A 17,390-nucleotide genomic window follows, 5' to 3' on the forward strand; every position below is an offset into this window, starting at 1 on the left:
AATTTTAATCAATATTCATATGCTTAAGTATTTTTCAGATAATATGCATATCACTGTATTGGGGAGAGTATAAATATAACACTTCCAGATACTTTTAAAGGCCTTAAAATAATTTTATCAACAAATTGCTCTTTTTTCATCTCTAATTTTCCTCACTCTTGAGAATAAAAAACATACAAATATAACTTTCTACACTTAACTTTAAAAATAATTCACAAAGATTCAGGAAGGAAAGTGATCTATTATTGGTCTATATAAAGTGAAGAAAATTATAAATTAGTAGGGAAAAGCTCTGAAATGATTAGAATGGATTTTCAAAATAGTATACAATGAACTGAATTTAGTTCAGATAAACGTATTTGGTAGTGGTATGTATGACTTTTTTATAACTTATTTTAAAATGATGCTTATTAAAGAGTCAACTCATTACTTCATTTCAGTCAATGGCAGTATTTTAATATTAGCATGGAGCTATTCTAAGATCTTATTAGACTTTTGAGCATTTGATGGTTGCACTGCATATCACATCAAACACATTTAAAAGACCTACTCCTATTTTCAAACAAAACTTTCTGCAGTAAAAAAAAATAAATAAAAGGTTTTACAACTTTTATTTTGAAATTATTTCTCTTTGAGCAATTCATTATTTAATAAAAATAAACCAACTGACATTTGAGCATTGACTCCCAGATTGAGAATACAGCTAATAAACAGGAATATAAAATAAGTGTGAAAATAGTTACTGCACCTGCCTGCCAGGGTAACCAGGTGAACCAATACTACCAGCAAATCCTGGAATTCCCTGAAATGAAAATAAAATAAATAAAGCAATATATCAAAGCCAAAGAAAATCCAAGGGAACCAATTTCCAAGTTTGGAAAGAATTTTTTCTCCCCATAAAATTAGAGAACTGCACATTGCTTATTTGTCTAAAATAACTGGTTGGGAAAATGAGCCAAAATTGCTAAATAAAAATAAAACAGATTAGGGCACTAAATATGACATTGATCATTAATAATGATAAAATCTAACATAGAAAAATCCAGGGTTACATAACTAAAGAAGATATTTATTCCCAAGGAAGAGATTGTGTTTTTTTTTTGTTTTGTTTTGTTTTGTTTTTTTTGGTACGGTGGATCAAACGTGGGCCCTTGCACTTGCAAGGCAGGCAACGGTACCACTGAGCTAAATCCCCGGCCCCTGTGTATTTCTTAATAACCATTATCTCTTTTGATTAAATTTATTCTAGTCTCAATCATCCTGCAATAACCTTCCACACAACCCCCAAGTGAACTTCCAAGACCACTTCTTTGTTTCTAAGGTAAATATAATCTTACATCAAGTTGGATTAAGTAAATAAATATTAATAAATATCTTTATCATGACATGAGTCTATCCAAATGAAATTTATATAGTAATGGGGATAATGCCAAGAATTGAATATTTGCGTGCCCCCTGAGTATACATTTTGAAATCCTAACCCTTATGGTTATGTCTGATGATTTCAGAAGGTGCAGAATTTGGGATGTAACTTAGGTCATGTGCTCAAATCTTCATGAGGGCAATTATTGTGCTTATGAGATCAGACAGTTGGTTAGTCTTCTTTCCACCATGTGAGGATACAAAAAGTTAGTAGTCAGTCTGTATCCAACAAGTCCTCACCAGATCTTGATCATTTCGGTATGCTGATCTCTGACTTTTCAGCCTACAGAAGTCTGAGGAATAAATTTCTGTTGTTTATGAGTCACCCATGTTTGGTGTTTTGCTATAGCAGCCCTAAATGATTTAGACAGGTAGTAATTCGTTTGGAATTGAATATTCTGTATTCTTGATTTAAAATAAGATTTTTTAAAAGGAAAACTGTGCTATAGAACTGGGTGGAAAAGTAAAAAAAAATGTTTTCATTTTCTTTCATTGATACATTATTCACTAATATATTCAGAGTTTAGGTCTGTTAAGTAATTCTCAAATCAAAGAAATGCCAGAAGAATAGGTGTTGAGCTGCCTTTATTTAACTTCAGGAGGTAACAACTGCAGGTTTACTAGATTCCATATTCATCACGTAAAGTTAATTTTCCATATATTATTGGTCAAAGAAATTAACCCTTTGTCCCCTTGTTCTGAAGCAGATGGAAGTGCTACCTTCAATTTAAGTGCTGAAACACTAAAACTGCTAAACAATTGAAAATCTAGAGAAAGAATGGACGAAGGAAAAGGTAAATGGAAGATCATAATTTAAAGTTTCTTTTCTCCACTTTTCCTGGAATACTTCTGTCAGTTTTGTTCTTTCATTTCTCTCCTTCATGTCCATGTGTCTTCCCTTGACCCTGAAGGGATCATTTATTTGGCAATATTCCATGTGCTAAGCACTTTAAATCTATGAGGTAGGTAGTATTTTATCCATTCTACTTTTGAACAAACTGAGCTACAGAGACATAGCAATGGTGACAATTTAATACACTATCAATAAACACTGGCCTTCTAAAGATTATAGAGTAAACAAATTCTTGACTATAATCTTATTATGTAATATTATTACTTTATTAGTATTCATTACATACAATAATTTACATAGTCCTAAAACACTGAGTACTTAATCATGTGCTAGACACCACTTGAAGTATTCTGTATGCAGGTTCTTATTCAATCTGTCTAAGTTCTATAAGAGAGATATCATTATCTCTATATTACATATGAGAAAAAAGTGAGGCACAGAGTTTTTAAGCTATCAGTGAAAGGTCACTTATCTAGGTGAGAAGCCAGGATTTAAATCAGCAATTCTAATTCCAGAGACCACTATTCGAGGCTGCCTCCCTAGTGACTCAGAAGTGTAAATAATTTCCAATCACACTTTAGGGAAAGCATTCTAATAATAGGATTTGCTTCAGCATATATATAATTGCCCTCCTTTATCTTCCACCCAATTGCAAAATACATAAGCCTACATCTAGAGATCAGCAAAATCTTAGATTTGTTTATGCCAACTGAAAGGAGTGAAACAAGTTTCAAAGGCCATTTTTACTGTATAGGTCACTACCTATCTGGCTAATACCAACACCATTCCCATTCTTTTCCTAGCCAAATTAGGTCAACTGACCTCCAGAAAAAGCAAATTTGTTAGGGGCATAAGTGAAATATTATTTCAAATGGAGTTTTACATATGGAGATCTAACACATCCCAGCTGTATAGAGAAAAATATAAAAGGATGCTACTTGATGTCTAAGTTTGGTTTTATTAGAGTAGCATTAAACAAAATAAACATGTAAGCATTAAGCAGAATCTTTATATGGCATGAACATATTACAAACCATCCAAGGCAAGGGATTTAGCTCAGTGGTGCCACCACCTGCCTTGCAAGCGCTAGGACCTGAGTTCAATCTCTGGTACAAAAAAAATAAATAAATAAAATAAAAATAAAAATAAAGTTCAGATACAAGTCATCCACATCCCAAAAATCACTGCAACAACTGCAGAAATTCAAAAGAAACTTGAACCACCATGATTCTGTTCACTCTACACTTAAAAAAATTAAAAAATTAAGTTTGTTCACTCAACACTTTAAATCTAATGGAAGAACAAAGATACAGTTGTATCACTAACCTATTGGTAAATTTACAGTTAGGAAATTAGGAAACTGTCCCAATCTCATTTTTCACTGTAAACATAAAAATATCTATGCCAAGTTGATCAGATTTCATTCAGAATCTCAGCTCTGCTACTATCGGTCTTTTCCATATACATCTCAGTTTTTCTCATCAGTAAAACAGAATAATAACTAGGTTGTGAAATTACTGGGTGAAGAAATAGAACAATGTAGAAGAATATCTTCAAAAGAAAAGGTAACTAAAATATGCCCAGTGTTGCTGAACACTAGACTAGTTAAAATATAGAAAATATTGAATAAATAATTGTTGCATTTATCAGTAAGACAGCCTGGCAAATAGAAGAAAGAGGCCCAAACAGTTTTGATTACTAGAGCTCACAAGATGACATCATTGTCTTTCCATATGTTTTCTGGCCAATTTGTTTACTTGTTTTCCAGAAGGGAATGTTTTCTAGTGCATCAGTTATGCTTCTTATAATATCCACAGTGTTTTTGTAGTAAAAATGCAAAATGATTTTTGTTCAAAAGTAAATACAAATTTTCACACTTCCTTTTCAGAAAGCAAGAATGACTTCCAAAATATAATCCCAACTTTTAAAACTCTTCTAAAAAGTATTCTGCCATCACAGTAATAACATGTAAGCTAACAGAATGAGGTGATAGAGAAATTGTGGGAGAACTCGTCAATACAGCTAGGTAGCTAGTTTTTCACTGACTTGTGAATTATCCAGTTTCCTTTCTGGTATCCACACATTTCTGCCAAGACAATATTCTAGGAATTTTTTTCCTTTTTTAAGGACTAATTCCTGCCATCCTTCTCATATTTTTCCCCATAAATCTTCAAATGCTTTGCAGCCTTGCTTGATCTTCAGGAATTTAACATCAAACCTTATACATATGTTGCTTTGCTTGCCATGTTTAATAATCTTGAAAAATTGTGTCTCGGAGATGAATAAGGTATTTTCATACTTAACCTGAGTAAAAGAGAAAAATGGCCTTTGTTTCTTTATTTGTATTTTTCCTTCAGGAACTAACCAACCAAATTTCTGAGGTTGCTTTTCCTGAGGCTCTTTGCTGAATCTTTAATAATGGTATATATCAAATTAGTTTTTAATCCGTACTCTTCCATTTTATTGATACTGGTTTAAAATATCCTGTGTTGAAAGACTCTATCGTATTATGTGATGATATTTTCTGGTGCAAAAGAGAATCAATAACATGATTCAAACCCAAATAGTCTCAAAACTATTTTGGCTTTTAAATAATGTGCATGTGTATCATGGAAAATATATGAACTATCCTAATTGAGATTGCTATTAAACTTTATTTGCCTTTCCTTATGCAAAGGTAGGGAACTAATAGCTATAAATATGCTTTAGTGAATAGATAAAACCCTGAAATTGTACAAAAAACATTAAGAGTGTGTGTGTGTGTGTGTGTGTGAGAGAGAGAGAGAGAGAGACAGAGAGAGAGAGAGAGAGAGAGAGAGAGAAAGAGAGAGAGAGAGAGAGAAAAAAATATGCTTGTCTCCTGGGATTTATAGCATTTATAAGGTTTTTCGAAGGGGACTATAAACCATAGAAATTTAACAACTATTGTTCTGAAAAAGTTAGGCAAATAATGAAAGTAAAAATTGTTGTGTTATCTGTTAAATATTTTTCTTGAAAAATATCTGTAGCTAGCCAATTAAAAGGTCATTTTGGACTAAAGAGAGTGGAACTACTTTGACGAAAAATTGAAAATTTAGGTGAAAATATTCTCGCAAGACAGTCCCTTAATGTGTCATTTTTAACTGAAGAAAATACATATCTTATAAAGTACTTACTTGTTCACCACGGAGTCCTGGGGGCCCTGGATGTCCTTTAAGGCCCTGTAAGGGAAAAGGTGAAGATATACTATGAAAAGTAAAATTATACCATATAAGCCAAGTAACTAAAGAAAGTTTCAATGCTTAATCATCGATGAAATTCAATTCTCTTAAATTTATTTCTTATTTAATTTAGCCCCCAAAGCTTACTTGTTAATAAATAATACATTCCATGATTTTGGATGTTATTTGAATAATTTGTTATCAACTGAAATGGTAATATATAATAGATCATAGAATCTTTTATAATAAAAAGAGTCATATCTAGCAATGTGTATGCTTAGTTTGCTGGGGCTTTTTAAAAGTTGGTTTTAGTTCAATAATGCTGAGATGAAATACTCTCAGGCAAAATTTGTTTATTAAAAAACTGGATCGAAGCCAGGTAGTTTCTCTGATTTCTTACTGTTCTCAGATTTCATGAGTAACATAATTAAAATGAAAAAAAGCTGCTCACAGATTAAAGGGGTCCTATAAGGTCTAAGAAATTAGCAACAAAAATATTTTCCAAATAATAGCAAAATCAAATCTTAATCTCTATTATTAACACCCCAAATTATAAAATAAAAAATATCCTTCTTCTAGAGAGATCTTCTTTTATGAACAAAATGAAAGAAACTAAAAAGAAAGGATAGGACTAAAGAAATAAAGGCAGACTTGGGAGCTTAATTGTACTCTTCTAATCAAAAATCGGAGAACTAACCTATTGTTTCCTAGAAGATTTTCAGACATATAAAGAAATAAAAAAAAACCCTCATAGGATTTTAGACAAAACGACTCAAAAGCTTGAAATAAACCATGGTTCACAAATTTTTTAAACGTCCCAATAATATATTGCAAACAAAAAGTTTGCCTAATGGAGTAAAGTAATTATTCAGGATTAGTCACTGTGGGTTTGTCAAGAGAGAAGAACTTGGACTGATGGGTTGAAGAAAAAGATGCTTTGGTTGGACTACAGATAGATGAGAAGCCCATTTGAAATAAAAAGGAGTGAATTTGGAAGCTTTAACATGTTAAAATTAAAACTACACTAAAATGCCTAAATAGAGAGGTCTCGGAAACTGCGATGGTTTGGATGTGGAGTTTTCCTGCCAAAACTCAAAGGCGCGGTACCACTAAGCCGCAGCATCCCCAGCCCGCATGCGCACTTTGATCCCATGGTGCAGTGCGGTGAGACCGCAGGGCCTGATTTGCCGCTTTCAGGTTTGTGCCTTTGCCCTTCCGTTTTCTATCGTGAGTTGAAGCAGCTTGAGGTCCTCACTGGAAGCCGAGAGATGCCAGCTCCATGCTTTTAGACTTTTCAGGCTCCAAAGCCAAATCCTCATTACTTTATAAATTACAGGGCCTCGGGTAATGTTGCAACAAAAGTGGACTAAGACGGAAACCCAAGGAAAAATTGAAAAAAAAAAAAAAAAGCAAGTTTGTGGACAAAGATTTCTATGTTCCCGATATAGGAGATTAGAAAAACGTATGAAAAAGAAGAAAAACCTAGAGGAAAGACGAAAAGGCCCGTCCTCCGGAGCCGGTTTCTTTGTGATTAAGCTGTTAGAAAGCAATCAGGGACATAGCTGTGCGAGAGAGGAATAAAAGGAAAGAAGGAAACCAATAAACTTCACTGAGTGCACTATTTCTGAATGCCTAGCCGTTACAGCAATACTGTGCTGCAAGTATCATCTCAGTTTTCACAGATGAGGAAACTTAATTCTGAGAAATTAAATAACTTAACCAAAGTCAGGTCATAGTGACATGATAGACTTAGTAGGACTTGAGTAAACTGCCTTTCTAGTTACTTTATATGCCTCTAATTATCTCGTCGTCAGATATGACCTGTCCTAATTCTCATCAGCATGTTCAAACTTATCAATGAAAAGTTATATTTCAAAAATCATGATGCTATTAAAGTTACATGCTTCTTATGTTTAATGCATCTAATATTTCCAGTGGTTTTCAATTTCCTTCTGAGCTTTCACATTTTTTAGAGACAGCTGAAGATTTGTGTAAGTAAAAATATGCAACATAGTGTACTCAGATGTCCAAACTGAGCACACAAACTTCCACAAATAAAATTATCCATAAAGCTTAGGGTCCCCCCTTTTTTTCTTAACAGGAGATTTTTTACAAAAACATCCTCAGCAGTAAGAAAGTGGTAGTGGATCCCTGGAATGAGGCAGCCGCTCTCGGAGGTTGAGAGCTAAAAGCTTCCTGGATGAGTGCCAGGGAGACTGGTTTATTAAGGAGCCAGGGAAGGAGGAACTTAGGTTACAGAAACTCTGCTGCCTGCTTTTCTTTTCCCATTTTTTAAAAAAGTATGTTTTTATTTATTTACTTGTTTTTATTTCTGTGAACCCTTCAGTCTAGTGACATTCTTCATTTTCTTTGGATACCACCTGTTTTTCCGATCAGCATTCTTTTCCTCCCCAACCTAGAATGAACTTTTCCTGAAGCACTAACAGAGAAAGATATCTGTTAATCATGGTATCTTCGGCATGTACAATTTCCTTTCAAGGAATTTTTCTTCAGTAAGGATGTTTTATAGAGTGGCAGCACTAGGCAGGTGTGATCTGTTCTTCAGGAAATCTCTCCTATCTCAGCCACAGAAGTTGGCATTTGATCTAAGAAAGGAAAATACAAACACTGTCCAGTAGCCTATAAGGTCACTTGCAATGCAAAATTAAATGAAAAAATAAAAGTAAGCTAGGCCAATCAAATTCTCTCTTTTAAAAAAATGAAATTTAATTACTAAAAAACAGTAATGGAAAAATTCAAAAGTACTTAGGAGCAGGGAAGAGGTAGCTGGAAAAATTTGCAAAGAAAGGTTAAGAGGAAGCATAGGGGCCTAGAGATGCTATGAGAAAGCCAAACTATAACTAAAAATTAAGAGGAGGAAGAAATTATGCTGAGAAAAAAAGTTGACAAAGGAAAAGAAAGATAACTTTAAAAGGCAGCTGCAGAGAGAATACAGGAATACTAAGAAAAACATATATAAAATAGCCACACAGTAATGCTGCTAAGATAATCAGAGCTGCTTTGGATCAGTGCCTATCTCTGTGAGACCAAATCACAGCGTAGTACATATTTTTAGATGCCATGTGATCTTTGTTTCTCTTAATGCTGTGAAGAGGACTGAAATAACTCATTCTCTTCCTTGAGATGGCCTAAATCTCCATTCTTTGCAATCAAAGGGCCTAAGTAAAACAATATGTTTGAGAAGGTTTATTTGTTTTGTTTTGTTTTACTACTAATAATGAACAGACCAAGCACACTGAGTTCTAGATCTGATTTTCCACTTACTAGCCATATCATGAGTCTCAATATTTGTAAAATGATGGCACTGAATTAAATTATTGCTAAATTTCCTTCTCGCTTAAATTAGTGTTAGAATTCTGTGATTACTGAACTCTTTAAGAATGTTGTTGTTGTTTTTTTTTTTTTTTTTTAATTTAGCTGTCATTATGGGCTTGGAGAGATAGGAAGAATTCAAGTAAAATCACCCAGAATCAGACTCCGGTGAGCATTTCCTCGTGTGGTCTGAAACCAAGATGGGGCTTTAAGATGAGCAGAATGGAAGAGAGCAAGCTGGTAAAATGCTGTTATGAGAGAATATACTTTAAAAGGGTGAAAACCTCAGTAGTCTACCTTCATCTTTTACTTTCTTCTGCATGTGAATTTTGTGCCCATCATTAACTTTTATTTTTCCTAAGTTTTTATCTTTTGTGGGCATCATTTTTCTGGATTAGGACAGCAATCTAATTTTCTTTTCTAAGAAAAGGAACTTAAAACAATTTTGGCTCAACGTCAAAGCCAGATTGTAGTAGTGGAAAAGCTCTCAGATCCATCTGACATCCAATATGTCAGAGTAAAACTGCATCATACCTTTTCACCTTGCAAACCAGGGGGTCCCATCAATCCGAAAAGGCCTGGGTCACCCTATAGACAAAACAAAGAGGTTTAATGTCATGAAAGAGAATATAAAGTGAAAGCTCCCTTTTGTCTCAGACAACAAGACCTTACTACTTTCAGTTTTGATCTTCAAAATCTAGCTCAAGTTCTACTTTGTTTCACAGCCCTTTTTGGGTCTTTTTGAGACTGCCCCCTTGGAGTGCTGAATACCTGGACTATATTTTCCCACCTCCGTGTCTGTCCTCTTTCTTGGTTTTTTTCTCTACAAACCCCCGTACTCCCCAAATTCCTGTCAGTCAAAACATCTAAAGGAGTTTGTTCAAAATTCTGCAAGATTTTATGAGGCAATTTCCCTCTTTAGTAAAGACCGACACTTGGTGGGACCCCTAGGCAGGCCTCAAGGACTGTGGAAAGCACAGTTCACTTGAGGGACCAAGGAGGCTACTGCCAGAAGGCACTGGTACTTTCCCTTCCATGGTGCAGAAGCTCAGAATGTACACCTGGGAGTAAGTGCAGCATAGCTGAAGTTTATGGGTATGTCGAGGTGTTTGGCTGCGATAGACTAAACTTCATCAACTAGGCCATGTTTTCCCCACCTTGGTGAAGACTTGCCACCCATCTGGAGGAAGAAGGGCACCTGTGGCAGGTAGAAGTGCCAAGAAAGATAGAGGAAGCTTATGAATTGACAAGGAAAAGTAAAGTAAAAAAGAGTATGGGAGAAAGCAGAGATGGGCAACATGGATCATCTTGAACCAGTTTACTCAAGGTACATATTTTGGGAAACTTTTCTCTCCCTCTTTGCACTGTAATAGAATCATTTCAGGTGAAAAATACATGTTTTATTAGAAAGACAAAAAGAGGAGCTGGAAGCACAGCTCCAGCGGTGGAGCCCCGTGTTTATAAGGCAAGAGGACTTAGGATCATAGCCAGCACCAAAAATGAATGCATGAATAAATGAAAGAATATTTTGGTAATGATATTAAAGAGACTCCTTAATAACTCTTCACAGTTTTTTGTTTTTGTTTTTTTAGTTTTTAGGTATGGCTTGTCATCATATTAAACAATTGGAAGAGAAAAGACTTTTTCTGCTTTCTTTTTTGGGTGCGGTACTGGGGATCAAGCTCAGGGCCTTGCACTTGCAGGCAGGTGCCGTTCCACTGAGCTACATTCCCAGCCCAAGGGATGTTTCTGGTCATTAACAGTGGGGTGTTTTTTCCATTTGTTCTAATATTTATTTTAGCTTTTCAAATAATGACGATGATGATGATGATGATGCCTTGTTTCTTTTATGGGAAAGAAAAAATTACACTATCTAAAAACTATGTATTGTACACTTGAAGTCTCAAAAAGGCTTAAAAACTTATATATGTCTTATTACATATGCTGCTTACCATATTTTCCATAGAGAACTAGTCCTTGTATTTCTTCTGTTGTTTCATTACTGACCTTATACATTGTAAAAATGGCTAAATAATTTAAATATGCTTGTTTTCCAATCTTTCTCTGCCCTCTCCAATTTAATATTTCTATTCAGGATGTATTTGTATACCTTATCGCTTTCCTCTGTATATTTGAATTCAGTTTGATATAAATAGTACTTCTAAGAGATTATTTTTAAAGTTTACCATTTTATTCACTTATTTAGTTCATTGCAGCAATCCTCCTGCCTCAGCTGCCCAAGTGTTGGGATTACAGGCATATGCCACCGTACCTGGCTTAAAGCTTACTATTTTAGAAATCCATCACTGTCAATTTTAAAATATGGATTTCACTCACAACTCAGTGGCAACATGCTGTCAGATTCTAAATCTTGCTGTAACTCTCTAATGAATAAGAGTAACTCAAAATGTTAAGAAAAAAAGCCTAACATAATGTCCAAACCTCAATTATTATACCTAAGTACCCTATATTTTGTACAGGGAAACCACAGGAACAGATAGGCTGAGCATTTGATATAAGTGTTCATGTTTAATCTGGAAGTTTTATTTGAAGTATTACCAAAGCAGAGTGGGAATCTAATTTCTAACCTTTAAATAGGAAAGTAAATGTACTATATTTAAATTTTAAATGGTGGCAATTGTATTTCCTTCTCAATTGCAGTATATTTTTCCTTGTAAAAACTAAGAGATCGATGAAAACGCTATGTTTCTAGAAATAAACATTTATTCTTTTACTAAATGCTGAGATTCAGCTCAGTGCTACTATAGAAATAAAATTCCTAAACATTTTCAAGGATTTACTTGTTGAGAATTTATCAGAAAAAGTTCATTATTATGGTGTTTTATTTTATGTTTACAAAAGTTTCTGTAAGAAAATTAAAAGATCAGATTTTAAACCAGGAATTATCATAACTGTGCAGGGGTTCTGTTTGTGGAGAAATAGCACATAAACAGAAATACCTTTATAATTGTACCCCATTTATCAAGTGCATGTCTACATAAAGCTTCCCCAGTGTCTTTCTATAAAGTTCATTTGTATTTTTCCTTGCTGGAAAACAGTATCCTCTCCCAATAAAGACTGTTGCTATTTTTACTTTAAAACATTAGTTTTTACCTAACGGTATATGTGTTCATGTTTCAAAGTACTATGATAAAATGAAAAACATACTGAACTAGAAGTCAAAAAATGTGGACATACTATTCACTCTGCCATTTACTATCTATCTTAACATTTATTAACTTCACTTACTCAACTAGAAAATAAGATAATGATGACTACTTTCACAAAGAGTTACTGTGATCATTTAATAATAAAAAGTATGTGAAACTATCCTAAAAGGGTATAAAATGGCATTGGGATTCATGTAGTATTAATTTGTAACCCTACCCATCGCTAATTGGCAGGTAGTGAAATGGCAGGCCACAATAGACACTCAGTGAAATTAGTGGTAGGTAGGATTTAAATCACTAAGTTAAACTGATGGGACATGATATACTTAATTCTTCAAATAGTTCTTCCTTCATTAAAATCAATAATTGTATCATACAATAAAATCTGTACTTTAAAAAGATGAAAATGATTTTTAAGTACTCAAAATATATAATCTTGATTGTATTTCATGGCAAATAAATACCTTTCTTCCAGAAACAGCTTGATCTGGGGAAAATCCTGGATCTCCTTTGGGGCCCTAGATAAAATGGTTACAAAACACTTGGTGAGCCACATATTGCAGTGTATCACACTTGTTATATGGTTTTAAATAAAATTATTTTAAACTAACAAGGTAGGAATACATTATTTACCTTTCTGATGTATTTTATCTTAGGTTTACTTTTTATTTATTTATTTGTTTGTTTGGTACTGGGGATCGAACTTGGGTCCTTGCGCTTGCACGGCAGATGGCGGAACCACTGAGATAAATCCCCAGCCAGGTTTACTTTTAAATGCTGAGATTTCCAAAAATTCTCTAGGCAGAGTTAATATTTTAATATCATAAAATAAGGTAATATCATTATTGAAACATTTTCTTAGAGGAACTAGGTACAGTCATTACTATTTTTTCCATTTTTGTGACACATTGAGTTATTATTTCTATTTTTAGCACTGGAAAGCTAACTAGTAAAGGAAAACTGCTTTTTATAATCCTTCAAATTTTAAGGTACCATTAAAAGTTTGAGTATTTTCTAAAATCTTACAATGCACATGCATTACTTTTATCATAAAGAAATAAAACAACAAAAACGTAGTTCTCGTCAAAATTATTCTGGTCTATTATAAAATACATATACTTTTCATATCTTGGAATCTTTATCTTCTACATTTCAAGAGGTATATGACATTGTTTCAGCTCAAGTTTTTTAATACAATATTAAAATCTACTTTGTGACACTACTTGGTTTAAATGTCATTGTCCCCACCAACATTCATACTGAAGCTTAATTCCTCAATCCAGCAGTGTTGGCAGGTGGGGCCTCACAGGAGAAGTTTGAGTCCATTGAGTCCACTGAGTACCTGAGTATGTTGTTAACGGGCTCTGGGAGGCACGATGGTTATCAAAAACAACGAGTAGCAAACGAATTGTTTTGGCTGGAAAGGGTAGCAAGTCATGATAGGACACTGACAAGTTCTAGCTTGCATGTTGATTACCAAAGGACTAGTACCCAGGACAAAAGTTTAGCATCAAAATGAGTCAGGTACCAAATTTAACGCATTTCAAAGCAGTCTCATGTCAAAGTATATCAGTGTCATCTCTCTGAGTGAACTCTCCTGCTCTCAGCAGGTACAGATTATTATGAGAACAGGTTGCTGTGAGTCAGCCCCTTGGTCTCCTCATATCTTCTTCATGCCTTTGCATACCCTTTCCTTTTCAGGAAACCCTCATCAGAAATCAAGCTGAGGCAAATTATCATATTGGACTTCACAGCCTCTAGAACCATGAAGCAAAACAAACATCTTTTCAGTATAAATTACTCATTCTATGATACTATGTTACAACAACAGTATACAGACTAAGACAGATAAATAGGAGCAAAGTATGAGAAATAGGGAAATAGTTACATCTTACTTCTCACAATTAAGGCTGCTTTTAAATACCTCTCAAGTTAACCAATGAAAAAAGGAGGATTAGGAGAAAGGTCCTGGATGTTTCCCAATGTCTTCCAATTTACAAATTGGACATTTGTAAAGAAAAATTGAAAATTTGCTACGAGCCCTATCATAAGAAATAGCCAAGGAAAATTTTTGGAGAAAAGTTGATTTTTTTCCCCCTTCCACAGCCATTAACATTTCTATCATTGAGGCTTCCATTTTAGATCACTGGTTCCAGGATTATTCATTGAAGAAATGGCTTTGAATGCCAGGCATGGTGATACACACCTGTAATCCCAGCCCATTTTATAGATAAAAAAGTAATGAGGTTCAGAAAGGCCATTGTTTGGCTTTCATACACTTTAATCTTTTATTATAAAATACAGCTGATTGATTTGAGGAAACAATTTCAGACGAGATCGGACACGTTCAGGGTAGTATGGCTGTAGACTGAGGAAACAATTTCAAAAGAACGTTGACGGAATTTAAGAGATGACAGCCCTTGAGAATTTTAAATATAATAAAGTCTTATGTGGTCAGTTTTTTTTGGGGGGTTACCGGGGATTGAACTCAGATCCTTTAGCTTGTGAGGCAGGCGGCAGAACCACTGAGCTAAATCTCCAGCCCCAGTGGTCAGTGTTTTTACATATAAATGTTATGTCAAAATTCTTACTTGTAGGACCCGTCTGAATTTAATATTATTTAGCAGCTTTCTAAACATCAAAAGCTTCTATAAATAATATCGTCAAATAATTTAATATTTTACCTTCTATTTAAAAATAGAAAAAGGTATGAATTAAGTAATAGAATTTAGTTTTGAATATTGACTTTCCTTATTCAAATGTTTTATGTATCTCAGCAACACATTCAAAGACATATATGTCAAATCTCTTTACCACACAAATATTCTTCAGTTAATTGAGCAACTTATGTTCTAGAACCAGAAGTTCTAGTTAGCATGAATGAGATAGTCCTAACCTGGCTAGTTGTGGGTTAATTCTTCTTAATATAAAAAAGCATGAAGGAGAGATTATTAGATATGCCAACTTTACTTTAAGGGTCAGGGAAGTAAGGCATACTTTTCTGCATTATAGGAGAAAACCCTATTTCTTCCTTTCTCTTTCATTTTGAATCAGCTTTTTTACTCTCGACAGACTTTTCAGTCTTACTTGATTGGGTTTTCAAATCTCCTTTGGAATGAACTATAATATTTATATTTATAAATTCATTAATCATAATTGTTTTGAACCTCAATATTGTTTCAAACTACTCCTACATGACTTTTGTTAAAGAAGCTACATATCCTTTTGAATACAAGCAGAAGAGGAAGTTGACTATTTTGTTGCTCAAAGTATTCTCAAAATCCCAACTGTCTCACTGATTTGCTAGTCTGAAATTCCACTCAGCGTAGATCTTTTTGTTACTAGATCTCTCTAGAATTTTCTGTCTAGGGCAGGAAACTCCCTGAGATTGTAGACTAGTAACATGCTAGAGCACAGTTTTCAGGTCAGGGTCCACCAATATGATGGAAAGAACACTGGGATTCAGACTGAAAACAATGAGGAAGTCATTTAACCTCTGACTTTGAGATTCCTCCTCTATAAAAATGCAAAGAATAGTATAGTAACTACTAGCTTAGCTCATAAGATTTAGGACCAAATTTGTGTAAAGCTGTTAGAAGTCAGTATTAAAAATAACAAGACTAAAAGCAACATTGATATAATCAAGTTTATAATTGTGGCTATCTTAAAAGCAGAGAACACAATTCTTGAATGAATGGTTGGAGCAGAAAAACTTAAATGTTAAAGAATTTGGAATTAAAAACTTCAGGGACGGATAAAGCAAACTGGGAAACAGTACAAAGGAAACACTCAGTGATATGATCTTGAGGTTGTATCGTTTGGAAATTCCTGACTTTGACATAACTAACAATTACAGAAGCTCTTTCTATAACCACTACTGCTGATCTTTATAGGTCACACTTTCTAGGCAACTGCCTCCAACTTGAAGAGTTGTGTAACCCACTGGAACTGCTAATCCGTGAGTCCTTCCTCTGTGCCTCAGTGTCATCTTCCCCACGGCTTCACCTTCCCCCTCACCCAGTCTAACGACAAGGGTCATATGTTATAATCAGTCACCCCTTTGCATACATAAAAGACCCCAATGCCTCATTCTCTCTGCGTCTTATTAGCCTACCCGGCAGTTGTTAATTAATTTTTTTTTCAGTTGTTAATTTAAACTCTCCAAGTATCCTGCTTCTTTCCCTTAGTAGCTGATGTGACTCACAGATAACGACATTCTGGCAAATCTCACTTTCAACTTATGATTTCTTACATTGATCGTTTTGTTTTTTTATATTTAGTGCATCTAATAGTTCACTTTCTCATATTTATAGATTATTTTATAATTTCTCTCTTTATACTGATAATTTTGCTTTCAACATTCATAAACTCTCACAATCCAATCTCCTGTCTCATTTAAATCTGTTCTAAAATACTCTGCCATCTCTCATGAAACAGTCAAACCCACCACTCTCCCTCTTCAGGATATTACTGGAATATTGTATTCCCTGAATAATTTTAAGCTTTGCTTTTCTTCCCGGGATAATTTCCATTCTGAAGTAAACACACTAATATATCAAAACATAAAAATTGTACATATTTATGAGGTACCATGTGATAATTCAATACAAGTATACAGTGTGCAATGTCTAAATCAGATTGAACGTATCTATCTCTTCAAACATTAATAATTTGTTTATGGTCTGAAAACATTTCAGATTCTTTATTACAGCTTTTGGAAATACATGATGCATAACTGCAATCTGTAGTCACCCTACTGTAGAATAGCGTCACAGGACTTCTCGTTGTTACTTAGCATCCATTGATCAGCCTCTCATCTCTCCCTCTGTCTACTCTTCCTTGGCCTCCAGTAAGGTGATCCTACTCTCAACTCCTATGAAGTGAAATTGTTTAGATTGCGCATGTGAGTGAGGTCAATCTTTACAAATTACATGTGTGATTAGTCAGTTTTAATCATTGTGACAACCACCTGAGATAAACTTGAAGAATAAGAGTTTATTTTGGCTTTAGGGTTTCAGGAGTCAATCTAGACAATTTTCACAAAGTAGATTTTATTCTCAGAAATTTAAAAATATGCTTATAAGTAAAATATATTTCTATATTATTAAAGTATTGTCATAAGAGCCACAAAGCTGTTTATTTAACAAATAATAAATCTGCCATTTTAGTAATAATTTTATTTTTAATTTGCTTAGTCACCTCATAAATAACTTCTCTAAGGAAAAGGAAATAACATTACAATATTTTCTGTTCCTTCTTCTCATCTCTCTGTGCTAGAGGTTGAACCCAGGGCCTCAAGCATGGTAACATGTGTATTCTACCACGAGCTGCTCCCCTAGCCTGGAAATAACATTTTCTTTTTCTTTTTTTTTTTTTTTTTTTTTTTTTGGTTTTTGGACAGGGTTTCACTAT

The 17,390-nt window shown here is 34.1% G+C and overlaps 1 protein-coding gene across 8 annotated transcripts in view; it reads right to left on the bottom strand.

The window, feature by feature from the left end:
* The window catches only part of Col24a1 (collagen type XXIV alpha 1 chain), a 304,025-nt gene that overhangs the window by 254,563 nt on the left and 32,072 nt on the right, over window positions 1-17,390 (bottom strand). For all 8 annotated transcript variants that reach the window (XM_019209372.2, XM_019209374.2, XM_019209375.2 and 5 more), the window contains 4 exons: window positions 12,443-12,496; window positions 9,343-9,396; window positions 5,431-5,475; window positions 749-802 (listed from right to left, as the gene is read on the bottom strand). In XM_019209372.2, the coding sequence (XP_019064917.1) occupies window positions 749-802; window positions 5,431-5,475; window positions 9,343-9,396; window positions 12,443-12,496 (207 nt within the window). The remainder of the gene's footprint in view (window positions 1-748; window positions 803-5,430; window positions 5,476-9,342; window positions 9,397-12,442; window positions 12,497-17,390) is intronic.

This window comes from Fukomys damarensis, unplaced genomic scaffold, assembly GCF_012274545.1.
Source record: "Fukomys damarensis isolate Sample0158 unplaced genomic scaffold, DMR_v1.0_HiC HiC_scaffold_33, whole genome shotgun sequence".
Classification (NCBI taxonomy): Eukaryota; Metazoa; Chordata; class Mammalia; order Rodentia; family Bathyergidae; genus Fukomys; species Fukomys damarensis.